This window comes from Carassius carassius, chromosome 22 (assembly GCF_963082965.1).
Source record: "Carassius carassius chromosome 22, fCarCar2.1, whole genome shotgun sequence".
Lineage (NCBI taxonomy): Eukaryota > Metazoa > Chordata > Actinopteri > Cypriniformes > Cyprinidae > Carassius > Carassius carassius.
The window spans coordinates 20,886,779-20,900,506 of NC_081776.1; the positions used below are offsets into that span (position 1 = coordinate 20,886,779).

At 40.1% G+C, this 13,728-nt stretch overlaps 2 protein-coding genes across 2 annotated transcripts; one reads left to right on the forward strand and one right to left on the reverse strand.

Moving 5' to 3' along the window:
- The first annotated feature begins 467 nt into the window (after nt 1–467).
- On the forward strand, nt 468–2,661 carry LOC132098439 (zona pellucida sperm-binding protein 4-like). The gene is made up of 8 exons (XM_059504556.1): nt 468–1,194; nt 1,271–1,458; nt 1,531–1,628; nt 1,700–1,857; nt 1,931–2,123; nt 2,194–2,341; nt 2,421–2,493; nt 2,572–2,661. The coding sequence occupies exons 1-8, from the start codon at nt 468–470 to the stop codon at nt 2,646–2,648; spliced, it is 1,662 nt and encodes a 553-aa protein (XP_059360539.1). The 3' UTR covers nt 2,649–2,661.
- Nucleotides 2,662–5,180: 2,519 nt separating this feature from the next.
- Nucleotides 5,181–7,221, reverse strand: LOC132098440 (zona pellucida sperm-binding protein 3-like). Its single transcript, XM_059504557.1, has 8 exons — nt 6,679–7,221; nt 6,318–6,436; nt 6,134–6,237; nt 5,885–6,062; nt 5,672–5,789; nt 5,508–5,590; nt 5,354–5,445; nt 5,181–5,279 (listed from the first exon to the last, which is right to left on the reverse strand). Exons 1-8 carry the CDS (start codon nt 7,210–7,212, stop codon nt 5,200–5,202), a joined length of 1,308 nt encoding a protein of 435 aa, XP_059360540.1. The 5' UTR covers nt 7,213–7,221; the 3' UTR covers nt 5,181–5,199.
- Between the last annotated feature and the right edge of the window lie 6,507 nt (nt 7,222–13,728).

Here is a 13,728-nt window from a genome sequence, read left to right on the forward strand (position 1 = left end):
ATCAAGAGTTTATCATGAGTTATTTATATTTTTAAAGGAAACAGGATTATTTAATAGGATTTAAAACTCCATTATGTGTAAATTTTATATGGATATATATATATAATTTTTTTTTTTTTTTTTTTTTTTTTTTTTTTTTTTTTTTTTTTTTTTTTTTTTTTTTTTTTTTTTTTTTTTTTTTTTAAAGAGTAGATCTAGTTTAAACTTCCTTTCCAAATATGCGCTTCACACTCCATATCAGTAGGTGGCGGGAATGCACCTTTTAAGTTGGTTTGCCAACCGCCATTAAATCCTAGAAGAAGAAGAAGAATCTCCACTTGGTTAGATCTAGTTTAAACTTCCTTTCCAAATATGCGCTTCACACTCCATATCAGTAGGTGGCGGGAATGCACCTTTTAAGTTGGTTTGCCAACCGCCATTAAATCCTAGAAGAAGAAGATCTCCACTTGGTGTTTAGCTGTTGAACAATGGCTGGAAGTTGGTGTTTGGTTCAGATTTCGTTGGTCTGTGCGTTCTGTCATGCTGTTCCACAGTGGAGTAAGTCGCTTCAGGATGTTCAAGCTCTGATGATGCAGCAAACTGACCAGCAGTTTCAGCTCCAGAAGCCAGTTCAACAGCTAACTAACCAACAGTTTCCGCTTCGGAAGCCAGTTCAACAGCTAACTAAGCCGCAGTTTCCGCTTCAGAAGCCTGTTCAACAGCTAACTAACCAGCAGTTTCCACTTCAGAAACCAGTTCAACAGCTACCTACACCGCAGTTTCCACTTCAGAAGCCAGTTCAACAGCTACCTACACCGCAGTTTCCACTTCAGAAGCCAGTTCAACAGCTACCTACCCCGCAATTTCCACTTCAGAAGCCTGTTCAACAGTTAACTAAGCCGCAGTTTCCGCTTCAGAAGCCTGTTCAACAGCTAACTAACCAGCAGTTTCCGCTTCAGAAGCCAGTTCAACAGCTACCTACCCCGCAATTTCCACTTCAGAAGCCAGTTCAACAGATAACTAAGCCGCAGTTTCCGATTCAGAAGCCAGTTAAACAGCAGTTTCAGAAGCCAGTAGTGCAGGCAGAGCCCCTTGATAAATGTGCTGTAGCTGATTCTGAGCAGATCCAATGTGGTCTACCTGGGATCAGTGGTGCTGAGTGTGAAGCTATCAACTGCTGCTTTAACGGACAGCAGTGTTTCTATGGAAGGGCGGGTAAGTGTTCTCAATCTTATTCCGTTCGTGTCAAACTGATTCTCTGAATTTAACCTGCTCTTGTACCTTGTTCTAGTGACTGTCCAGTGTATTAGAGATGGTCAGTTTGTGGTAGTGGTGTCTAGAGACGTTACTCTGCCTCGACTGAGTCTGGATACGGTTCATCTACTGGGTGGAAATGACCCACCTTGTGCTCCTGTGGGGTCTACACCTTCCTTTGCTATATACCAGTTCCCTGTGACCGCATGTGGCACGAGCGTGATGGTGAGCAGCAGCTACTGGTTTTATTCTGCATTGCTTATGATGGACTGGATGCTGACACGTTCCTATTCACAGGAGGACAGCGGATATGTGGTGTATGAAAACCGAATGACCTCCTCGTATGAAGTGGGGATTGGACCATATGGTTCCATCACAAGGGACAGTCATTTTGAGTAGGTGATCCATGTCTTGGTGTGACCATTAATCCCTGATAAATGCTACAAGCTCGCTGTGTGTCGTCCAGGTTTCTCTTCCAGTGTAGATATTCGGGAACTTCCGTGGAAGCTCTGGTTGTGGAGGTCAACTCTGTTCCTCCACCTCCACCAGTAGCTGCTCCTGGACCTCTCAGGGTGGAGCTCAGACTGGCCAATGGCCAATGTGTCACCAAAGGCTGTGCTGAAGGTAAGGTCTTGTCCTGTGTCTGCCTAAAGCCTTTCAAACTGGAGTCTGGTTAAACCCCAGTGTTGTTCCTCAGGGGATGAGGCCTACACGTCCTATTACAGTGACGCTGATTATCCCATCACAAAAGTCCTGCGAGAGCCTGTGTATGTTGAGGTGCACATTATGGAGAGGACCGACCCCAACATTGTCCTGACGCTGGGACGTTGTTGGACGACTTCAACCCCCAGTCCACTCAGTCTCCCCCAGTGGGACCTTCTGATCGACGGGTGAGTGTACAGCCAATCTTTATCCAGTTGGTCTGCTGGGAGACCCTTTCTAACTTTCTCTTGTTTTCAGATGCCCTTACCAGGACGACCGCTATCTGACCACACTGGTTCCAGTGACTGGATCGTCTGGTCTTCAGTTCCCAACCCACTACAAGCGCTTTGTTGTGAAGATGTTCACATTTGTAGATCCAGCCTCACTGGCTGCTCTGAAGGAAACCGTATGCCCCCCTTTACTTGAACATCTGTATATTTACTACTTGTGGATTCTATGACTTGAGCCTCTTTCTTCCCTGTCAGATCTTCTTCCACTGCAGTACAGAGGTGTGCCATCCATCATCTGGCTCTTGTGAGCAAAGCTGCACTAGGAAACGTGAGTTCTTGCTTTCTCTTGACAAGAGGAACGGAGCATTTTAGAAGTGCATTCTCACTTCGAACATTTCTCTTTCAGGAAGAGACACTCGTATCAAGGCTGTCTCTGGGGAGCAGACTGTGGTTTCTAGTGGAGAAGTTACTCTGGTCATGTAAATCTAGTGTTTTTTTTTTTTTTTTAATAAACTTTGCAGAACCCTTAGGTGTCTTTGTCTATTGGCATTGTTTTGGTTCAGCAGAATGTGGGATTACATGCCTCTTCCCAGTGTTTTCCCCTCTCACTATTAAACCAAGGTTCCACAACCTTTTGTAAGGTTGTGCATTCCTTAATCCTTCCTCCAGTTGCTAACCTGGGGCCGCACAAGGCTCCCCTTATTCTTTTAATTTGTCTTCCAAACAGTAGTTTGGTTCCCGACATTCACAATATAGAAAGTAGTTATGTGGATTACTTGCGGCTTTTGTTTTAAATACAACTCAAATCGCTGAGCTCAAGTTTTAAGTGGAAATCAGTTCTCGACTGTCTTGAAGCAAACACGAAACGGTGTCAATTGTCTGCAACTCAAAGTAGTGATATTAAAGGAATACTTCACCCCAAAATTGTGTCACTAATCCCTTACCCCCGTGTTGTTCCAAACCTGTAAAAACTTCATTCGTCTTCGTAACACAATTTAACCCCTTACTTGTCACCCCCCATTTTCAGCATGGAGACACAAATGACATACCCAAAATTAAAAGGTTGCTGCTTAGGAGTCTTTCTTACTAGATACATAATGTTCCCAAAGCTGACACTTCAAAGTTTACTGTTCATGAATCAGAATTACTCAGACTGTTATAATAGAGATAAGCTCAAACATGTCAATAAAAATATTTAAAACATACTGAAGTGTACTAAATGATGTAGGATATGATTTTAGATACATGATGAAGCTAAAGCCACAAGTCTACTAATACTTCACTTTGATATTTCAGAATCTGATCTCACAAAGTGTGAATTTTATTAAACCTTTTCTAAGACCATGTCATGTGTATTTTTAGAGAAGGCTCATAAAAGGCTAATAAAATTGATTTGACTCCTGGAATGCGATTATCTCTTGTTTGATTCTATTGTTCTTGCGAAACAAGCCTTTCACACATCGGCCAGGTATGACACAATAATGATAAATGAGGATTTTCTTTTTTTTATTCCGCTACTATTAGCCTTTGTTTTGGGTATTTCAAGGTTTACCAAGCCACATCGCTTCATTTCCAGTATACATTTACCCCACTATTATCAAAAGCCTTACTATAAAAATACAAAACATTTTCTTACAACCTTTGACAATACTACAAAATGCATTATGAAGAAGATCTGCACCTGCTATGTAGCTGCATTAGAGCTAACGTTAGCATCAAGCTACATGAGACTATTTATGAAATTATTAGTACACTTTTACTCAAAACTCACTTTAAACCCTGACTGAGTGTTTGTAATAACCTCCTTTTGGTCGTTTACGGTTGTAAAAATATGCTATTTATAGCCTTTTACGTCGCTGCACAAGTTAGCATTTCAGATGTACATTTTTAATATTGTTATAAAAACGCCCCAAATCTCAAGAAAATCACATACCAACTATTAACTAACGTAATCGTGTGTTTATTATTTGGATATTTCATGGGTACAGAGGTTTCTCTGTGTTGTTGTGGTCAGATATCAACACGGAAGTGTACAGGAAATGCATCATGGGCAGGACAGGGCGGGATATGATGCACAAGACACGGGCGAATCCGGTCTCTGTCAGCGCGCACACGGAAGACTATACACACAGAGACAGGGCTGGGAGCGGATCATTATCATCAGATCGCGTAAATCAGTGGAAAATGAATAGATATTATGATTCTGTCTGAAGAAATATGAAGTAAACATCAGTAAATATATCTCTGTGTATATGCAACTTTTGACTATAAACCCTATTTGACACTTTTCAGTGAATCTATGAGAACACAAACCACTGCAGACGTGACTGAATATGAATGCTTGGTGAATTTCATCCACCAGTCCAAACATTAGTTCTCTTTGGGTGTCATTTCGGCAATGATTTCTCAGAATTATAACTGACCTGCTACTGCACAAAAAACCCCTTACGTCAGTACAGGTTCTGCAAGTTTGGCTCCCCAAATACTAAATTGAACTTAAGAGATGCCTGCCATTTTCCTAACACAATGGAAAAACCTATAAATAACCCATCTGAAGGTGGAAAATGTTGTGCCAGTGTTGATACTGGGAGTGCGCTTTTATTGTACATGGATTTAAAAGCATTAGAGATGTCAACAAGGAGCATTAGGAAACAGATTTAACTGAGCAAACCTATTTGGGGATGCAAGGAGAAGATTAAACTGCTCATTTGAAGTTACCAACACGAAGAAATCAAGTTCACTGCATAAGAGGCACGCAAAATCTGCAGTGCTTCTAGGAAGTGGACGTTCACGCAGAACTCCCAGAATTCCCTTTACAGCATCATGGGCAATGTATTCCACCTTTACAGTACTCATCAAAAGGGAGCTCACAGCAGGTCCCTTTAAAAGGGTTATTAACTTCCCTAACGTGAAAAGGGAGCCTTTCCTTCTGGCAAGAGAATAGGTACAGTAGGACTACCCGCTTCCTCGCTCAAATCAATTGGTTAAACTAGACAAGAAAAACCGAAGCAAGAATAAGTTTGCTCCCCCACATTTATTGAAGACCAGCCAAAGTCTTCTTGTGCTCTTGAACCACTACAGGACCGAGCGAGGCCTTCCCTTCCCACTGAAGGCCTAGAAAAAAAAAAGCAGACACCAGAGTTAAGTGCTTGAAGGGTCAAAAACCAAGCTTAAAAGCACCTTCCTACCTCCAAAAGGAGAAGCAGCAGTTCCACCATCAGGACCACATGTGGAGTCACAGCAACCACAAACCTGGTGGTTCCCATCAGCAGCAAGCCACCTGCAATACGAAAAAAATCAGACATGGCACCTTTAATGTATTCGTACGTGGCATGAACATACCCATTGGCAAAGGAACAGGATTTGTGGAGCGCGTCACTAGGTGCAGAAGCAAGAGTGGCCTTCAGAACACACGTTATGTAGATCTGCAAGAGACACCACGGGTAAGGGGTCACAAACCAAAGCAAATGGGAGAGGTCGTTCTCCCCAACACTCGGAATACATACAGAAGGACTGGATCCCCCCTGGAACATGAAGGCCTCCAGCTGGAACCGGATTTTGTCTTCCTGGGATCGAGGCATGAAGCGCGAGCTGGAAGCTGTGACCTTGGCATCCACAAGACATCTAAGGAGTGAAAAGTAGTTGTCGGGGACAAAGTGGTTACAAGGAGCAAACGCGAGAACAACTCAACTCTGCAGCATCTGGTGACATGAACACACCCATGATTCTCAATGAACAAATATCTCGGAAGGGCGTTCACATCAGGTACTTGGGTGGCCACACAGCTGTCCACAAACACACGCAGAGGGACGTGGTTGTATACCTTCACGGATGCCTCAACATTAATAACGTCACCCAGGAAGTAAGAGTTTGAAGGCCTCTCATAGGACCAGTCATCTGCAAGAGGGAAGAACTGCTTAGGCACAGCCTCGTTCAGAAGGCAGGAGGTCTAGAGAAACTGCACAAACCCATCATGAGCTTCAGGGAGAACAGCAAGACTTCTTCACCAGCCTCCGTTGAGGCATAAGGGACCCAAGTTGGCTTCAAGGCATTACCGCTGACATTTTGAAACCTGCCGTTCAAGTTACCAATTAAACGGGCTTCCGGTTCCACCACCGCAAGCAATGCCATGAGTCACAAAAGGTCACTTACCTTTGATAATGGCATTGAACACCAATAACTGCACCACCTGCACGGGTAATCGGAGTGCCAGCAAACGCCTCAGGAGTGTAGGTAAGGGCAAAGGTGTAGACAAGCTCATCCTTGGTCATCTATAGGAGACTGACGTTGTTACCAAGAGGATTCTCCCCAAACCCCAACCCATTCCAAAAGGCATCTTAGCAAGTCATGCCATAACACTTGGTTACCCGAGTAAGCAGTTATTAAGGGTTTTTCCCCCCACTATAAAAGAACCGTCCCATGGATGTTATAGATTCAGGGAGCCATCGATACCAAAACAAGGGCCCATTTTTAGTAGGGTTCAATAGATCTAGTAACACTTAACCGCTCTTACCATCAACACACTGTTGCAGTCCTGCAGTTCGTTCTCAAAGAAGAGCACCTTGGAGCCTGGGACCAAACCGACAACAGGACATCCTCCCAAAGTCAGACCAGATGGCTGGATCAGTTCACCATTGCTAAACAAGTCCTGCTGTACCTCCACATGAACCCGGTTCTCACCGCATTGAATAGCTACACTACTGGGAGTCACAGGTTGCCTCAAATGGAAGTCCACCGCCATCTCACTCGGCACTTCTGGAACAATGGGAAACCTCCAGTCCAAAGGCTTCACTGGACCCTGCAACACCTGCTTCTCCTGAAGACCAAGAGGCTCTTGTGCAAATCCTCTGTAGTCAAGACTCTGAGACGGAGAAGCCTTCTGCAAAGTGTCTCCGAGCACTTGAGAAGAAACAGGCACTCTGGAAGCTGGATATGATTGATGCTTCTTGCTTTTTGGACTTTGACTGGATCTCAAACTTCCAAAAGCATTCTTCAGATCAAACACCACAAGCACAACCAGCACTAACACATATTGCAAAAGACCCATCCTGACAAACGTTAACACAATACCCACCAGTCCTCGTCTTTGCCATTAAGTACAGCTTTGAATTTAAGCGGCTCCTCCCCTTTCAGCTTGACTGATTACCTTTGATTCTCCTCTGGACCTGTAATTAACAAATGAGAACGTTCTGGAATGTCACTAGCCAATGGAAGGCTTGATAAGGATCTGAGATTTTCATCTACACTTATTTACAATTTTTCAGTTAAAGTTTGACAGTGTGTCTATGATAGACAATGAATGTCATTAAAAAAGCCCCTGATATGACTCAAATAATAGAGAATATTCATAAAAATCTCTCTTTTTTTTAAAAGAGTTTTTAGTTTATCATTGGAAAAGAATTGGAAAAATGTAGAATTACATCACTTGCTCCCCAATGAATGGGTGGCATCAGAACGAAAGTACAAAGAGCTGATATAAATATAAAAATAATCCACAAGTAATTCACATCAATTACTGTCTTTTGGAGGGAAAGGCTGTGTGTTTCTAAGAAACAAATCCATCGTTAAGAAATTCAAACTATTCTTTCCGGCCAAAATAGGAGTTCATAATCCCAGTTAAAGGTGCCATAGAATGCGTTGATACAATATTTTAAATGATATCTACATAAAAGGTACGTGGCTTGGGTATGGGCAAAAATTCTCCAGAACGGTTTTACATGTCCATTTACAACCCTGGGATTTGTCCCTAGAATTATTTGGAAGGGTCATGAACAATAATGTCGAGCTCTGCTCTGATTGGCGGTTTCACAGCTCGGATCTCTTCTTTCCAGCGTGAAAGATGGAGAGATTAGGCTTCCAACCTGATATGTTTGAGCCTGTATCAGACGAAGATAAAGATTTGGAAAGAATGTTTAGCGTCCGCGTGAACAAGGCTTGAGAGAGTTGTCAGTGAAGATGTGGACGCAGCCTCTGTGTTGCTTTTAAAGCGTTCTTTCAATAAGAATTGAATCTTGAGATCCAATGAGAATCACCCAGTAGTTAATGAAGAGGGAGGGACTATCGTTAATTAGCTGAAATCTGTAGAATACAAAAAGACCAAAGGGCAATATCTCCACTTGGTGGGTGGGGCTGGCGGAAGACAGCTGATCTGTGACTGGAGTGTGCATGGTAGGAAGTGGAGTAGAATCCGGTAGCGATCCGGAAATGGAGGATGAAAATTTTGGCGCGGAAGGTGGAGATAGTGAATGGAGTACAGTAGGAAATCGGAAAAGGAAGAAAAATAGAAGAAATGAATCGGAAACTGAAAGTGAGAATGGATTACACGTGACAAGGGGAAGGAAAGAAGAGTTTAAGGTATTGTTGAAATTAGATGCTGGATCTTTCAGTGTCATTAATCCACTGAAATTATCTAAAGTGATTAAGGAAAAAATAGGACTGGTTGAAAGTGTGAAGAAGTTGAGGGATGGTAGATTGATTATATATTGTAAGGACAGTAGACAACAGAAAAAGGCTCTAGAAATTAAAACGATCATGGGACAGGGTGTGAATTGTTCAGTTCAAGAAGAAAAGAAATGGGTTAAAGGAGTAATTACAGGGATCCCTACTGATGTAACAGAGGAAAAGATTAAGAAAGGTCTTACGGGAGGCGCAGTAATTGGTGTGAAAAGACTTAAATGTAATAGAAACAATGAAAGGGGAGATAGTCTATCAGTGATGATTCAGTTTGATGAGGATAAGCTGCCAAGTAAAGTCTTTTTAGGATTTATGAGTTTCTCGGTTAGGCTTTACGTACCCCCTCCACTAAGATGCTACAAATGCCAAAAGTTTGGACATGTAGCGGCTGTATGCAGAGGTAAACAAAGGTGTGCGAGATGCGGTGGAGAGCATGAATATGGCAAATGCGAGCAAGGAGTTGATCCCAAGTGTTGTAATTGCGGAGGGGAGCATAGTGCGGGGTATGGAGGATGTGAGGTGAGGAAAAATGCAGCTCAAGTGCAAAATGTAAGAATAAAGGAAGGATTGTCATATTCGGAGGCGGTGAAGAAAGTAGGAAATACTTTGGAATCAGGGGATAAAGGTAAAGGAATTCCTCAACAAAAGATGGAAACGGCTCAGGGAAAAACTAAAGAGAGCTTTGGGATTAAGAATAATGTGGCATTTGTAACCTTTATAGCTGAAGTGGTGAATTGTTCTGCGCAAACAGAAAGCCGGACTGAAAGAATCAGAATAATAATAAAAGCAGCTGAAAAATATCTAGAGATTGAGGGGATTTCTGTGGAAATGATTAATGAAAAATTAAAGATGCAGTTAACAAATACGCAAGCAGGATGTGGTGGTTCATAATGGTGCTTTTAATATTCCAGTGGAATGCGAGAAGCTTAATTGCTAATGGACAAGAGTTTAAAAAATTCATCTCTGATCTGGATAAAAGACCAGATATTATATGTATACAGGAGACATGGTTTAAACCTCAGTTAAATTTTGTTTTGCAAGGGTATCAACTAATTAGGAAAGATAGGAAAAACTGTAATGGAGGTGGGGTAGCAATATTTATAAAACAAGGGGTGGGATACAGGAATGTAGAAGTGAGTGAGGATCAAGAGGCGTTGATGATGGAAGTATGGGAAGGGAATCAAAGTATAAAAATAATTAATTTTTATAATCCATGTGAAAAGCTATGTAAGAATGCAGTGGAAAAAATAAGAGGTAATACTAGTCAGAAGGTAGTATGGTGTGGTGATTTTAACGCACATAATACATTATGGGGGAGTGTTAAAACAGATTATAATGGGTTAATAGTGGAAGAAATGCTAGATTGGGGACGGTTAGTATGTATTAATAATGGAAGTATAACAAGAATAGATGTGAGTAATGGGCGTAATTCAGCATTAGATATTACTCTGGTTTCAGAAGATCTAGCTAGAAAATGTGAATGGAGTGTAAGCAAGCAAAGTTCAATGGGAAGTGATCACTATCCAATATGGTGTCAAATTGGTGTGGATATTGTACAAACTGTGGTGGAGAGAATGCCAAGATGGAAATTTAAGGGAGCTAATTGGGAGCTTTTTAAAGAACTGTGTAATAACAATATGAACGAAATGGGAGAAATTGAAGAAATAGAAGAGTTAAGTATGAAAGTAATTAAAGTGTTAAGAAATACGGCAGAGGAAGTAATAGGAAAAACGAAAACTATAAGTAGAAGAAAAGCAGTCCCGTGGTGGAATGAAAAATGTAGTAAGGCAGTGAGGGAAAGAAATAAAGCAATGAAGAAAGCCAGAAAATCTGTATTGTTTACTGATTACATTATTTTTAAGAGAGCTCAGGCTATGGTTAGGAGAGAAATAAGAATAGCAAAAAGAATGTTCTGGAGAGAATATTGCAATAGAATAGGGGAAGACATTGAAATAAATGAAGTTTGGAACATGATTAGGAAGATGGGAGGGATTCAGAGAAATATTAATATTCCAGTTTTAGTAGGACATGGGAAAATAGCGATAAAAGATAGTGATAAAGCAGAGATGTTAGTGGAAGCATTTGTAAAGGTGCATAGTAATGATAATATTACAGATAATATGAAGAAGTATAGGGAACAGAAAGTGAAAGAGAATGAGCATATATATGAAAAGAAGATTCCGTCAGGAAGTAGGTTAGACTCAACATTTACTTTATATGAGTTAAAGAGAGCACTTGTAGGGGTTAAACATACTTCCCCAGGAAAGGATGAAATCTGTTATGAGATGATTAAGCAATTGTCAGATGGATCATTGAATATAATTTTAAGACTTTTTAATAAAATTTGGGATTCAGGGAAGATTCCTGTGAGTTGGAAACATGGAGTAATAGTGCCAATCGCTAAACCTGGAAAAGACCATTCCCAGCCAGTTAGTTATAGACCAATTGCATTGACATCCAATTTATGCAAACTTATGGAACGGATGGTTATGAATAGGTTGACGTATGAAATGGAGAGTAAAGGTATGCTGTCAGCATGTCAAAGCGGATTTAGAAAAGGGCGAAATACGATGGATTCAATTCTGAGTTTGGAGGCGGAAATTCGAAAAGCTCAAGTTAATAAAGAAATGTTGGTGGGAGTCTTTTTCGATGTTGAAAAGGCTTATGATATGTTGTGGAAAGAAGGGCTGTTAATGAAATTGGAAAGTTTGGGAATTGAGGGAAAAATGTATAACTGGATTTCAAGTTTTTTGTTTGGAAGAACGATTCAAGTTAGAGTAGGGTCTGCATATTCTAGGATTCTCTCAATTGAGAATGGAACTCCCCAGGGAAGTGTGAGCAGCCCTATTCTTTTCAACTTAATGATTAGTGATATATTTAGAAATATTGAGACTGGAATAGGAAGATCATTGTATGCAGACGACGGGGCATTGTGGAAAAGGGGGCGTAATAGGCTGCTTGTAGAGAATAAAATGCAAAAAGCAGTGAAGGAGGTGGAGAAATGGTCAAATAGTTGGGGTTTTCGATTTTCTGTGGTAAAAACACAAGTAATTTGTTTTTCAAATAAGAAAAATAATCCTATGTTAAATATTAAAATGTATGGTAATCAGCTGGAACAAGTCAATGTAGTGAGATTTCTGGGTATGTGGATGGATTATAAATTAAACTTTGGAGTTCATATTCAGAAATTGATAGAAAAGTGTAAAAAAGGAATAAATGTCTTAAGATGCTTGTCAGGTGCGGACTGGGGAGCAAGTTGCCAGTCACTGAAAAGAATTTATTATGCAGTGATCAGGTCAAATATAGACTATGGAAGTATGGTATATAGTTCTGCGAATAAAACTTTACTTAAAAAAATACAAGTAATACAAAATCAGGCATTGCGAATTTGTTGTGGAGCATTTAGATCTTCTCCGGTAGTATCATTACAAGTTGAATTAGGAGAATTATCATTGGAACAACGCAGACTTCAATTGAGGATGAGATACTGGTCTGGTGTATGTGGACATCTGGAAAGTCATCCAGTAAAAATACTTTTGAAGGAATGTTGGGAGTATGAATACAAAGAAATAGAAAGCTTTGGTTGGGTAGTAGGGAAGGAGGCAAATAGCTTGGGATTGAAAGAATATTTAATAGCCCCTTCTGTTCCTATACCAGCAATTCCCCCTTGGATGTATCCTATGCCATTAATTGACTTACAAATACATAAAGAAATAAATAATCAAATAAGCATACCAACTAAGTTAGTAGTTGAACAGTATGTAAATCGAGAATATTATTCAGTATTACAGGTATTTACAGATGGGTCAAAGGATCCAGAGTCTTGTAGAACAGCAGCAGCAGTATTCATTCCTACATTTAATATAAAAATTGCAAAAAGAGTATCGGATCATGTGTCAGTATTTACTACTGAATTACTAGCTATCATATTAGCAATACAGTGGATTGAAGAAGTGCAACCATCAAGAATTGTGATATGTACGGATTCAATGGCTGCTCTCACTAGTCTTATGAGTGGAAAATCGGAATCTCGACAAGATTTAATATTTGAAGTTTTGCAAGGTTTATTTAGAGCAAGGCAGTTAGGGGTATTGGTATTCTTCCTCTGGGTGCCAGCACATGTGGGTGTGGATGGTAATGAGGAGGTAGATAAGTTGGCAAAGAAAGCATTAAAGCATCCACAAATAGAAATTAAGGTATCATTAAGTAAATCAGAAATCAAGAGGTTAATAGCAATTGAAATTAGTAAAAAATGGCAAAAGATATGGAATAATGACTCAAAAGGAAGACATCTTTATCAAATTCAGGAACGGGTTGGAAATGAGAGGAAAAGATATGGAAATAGGAAAAAAGATGTCATTATTACAAGGTTAAGAATTGGTCACACTGCATTAAATTATAGTCTTTATAAAATAGGGAAGCATGATACAGGAAAATGTGACAATTGCGGGGAGTTAGAAACAGTGCAGCATATTCTTTTAGAATGTGCTGCATATGAAAGGGAGAGACAACAGTTAAGTCAAGAGTTAGGAAGGATGGGAGTTGATACAATTTCAATTAAAGTATTACTAGGAAATGGAATAAGACAATCAAGAATTCATGAATTATTATTTAAATATCTAAATAAAACAGGAATAGTAAATAGAATTTAATTTTTTTTTTTTTTTTTTTTTTTTTTTTTTTTTTTTTTAAATTTTTTTTTTTTTTTTTTTTTTTTTTTTTTTTTTTTTTTTTTTTTTTTTTTTTTTTTTTTTTTTCTCTCTCTTCCAAAGCCAAGTACACTCCACACTCCAGATCAGTAGGTGGCGGAAATGCACCATTTATGTTGGTCTGCCAAACCGCCATTAAACACTAGTAGTAGTAGTAGTAGTATCTCCACTTGGTGTTTAGCTGTTGAACAATGGCTGGAAGTTGGTGTTTGGTTCAGATTTCGTTGGTCTGTGCATTCTGTCATGCTGTTCCACAGTGGAGTAAGTCGCTTCAGGATGTTCAAGCTCTGATGATGCAGCAAACTGACCAGCAGTTTCAGCTCCAGAAGACAGTTCAACAGCTAACTAACCAACAGTTTCCGCTTCGGAATCCAGTTCAACAGCTAACTAAGCCGCAGTTT

Bases quoted from the DNA above. Each gene is read 5' to 3' on its own strand.
- LOC132098439 (XM_059504556.1), top strand. From the start codon at position 468: ATGGCTGGAAGTTGGTGTTTGGTTCAGATTTCGTTGGTCTGTGCGTTC. The intron at 1,858-1,930 runs GTAAGGTCTTGT...GTTGTTCCTCAG, and splicing joins CACCAAAGGCTGTGCTGAAG to GGGATGAGGCCTACACGTCC. The intron at 2,494-2,571 runs GTGAGTTCTTGC...TTTCTCTTTCAG, and splicing joins GCAAAGCTGCACTAGGAAAC to GAAGAGACACTCGTATCAAG.
- LOC132098440 (XM_059504557.1), bottom strand. From the start codon at position 7,212: ATGGGTCTTTTGCAATATGTGTTAGTGCTGGTTGTGCTTGTGGTGTTT. The intron at 6,437-6,678 runs GTAAGAGCGGTT...AGTCTCCTATAG, and splicing joins ACTGCAACAGTGTGTTGATG to ATGACCAAGGATGAGCTTGT. The intron at 5,790-5,884 runs GTGTGTTCATGT...TTCACTCCTTAG, and splicing joins TTGTTCATTGAGAATCATGG to ATGTCTTGTGGATGCCAAGG.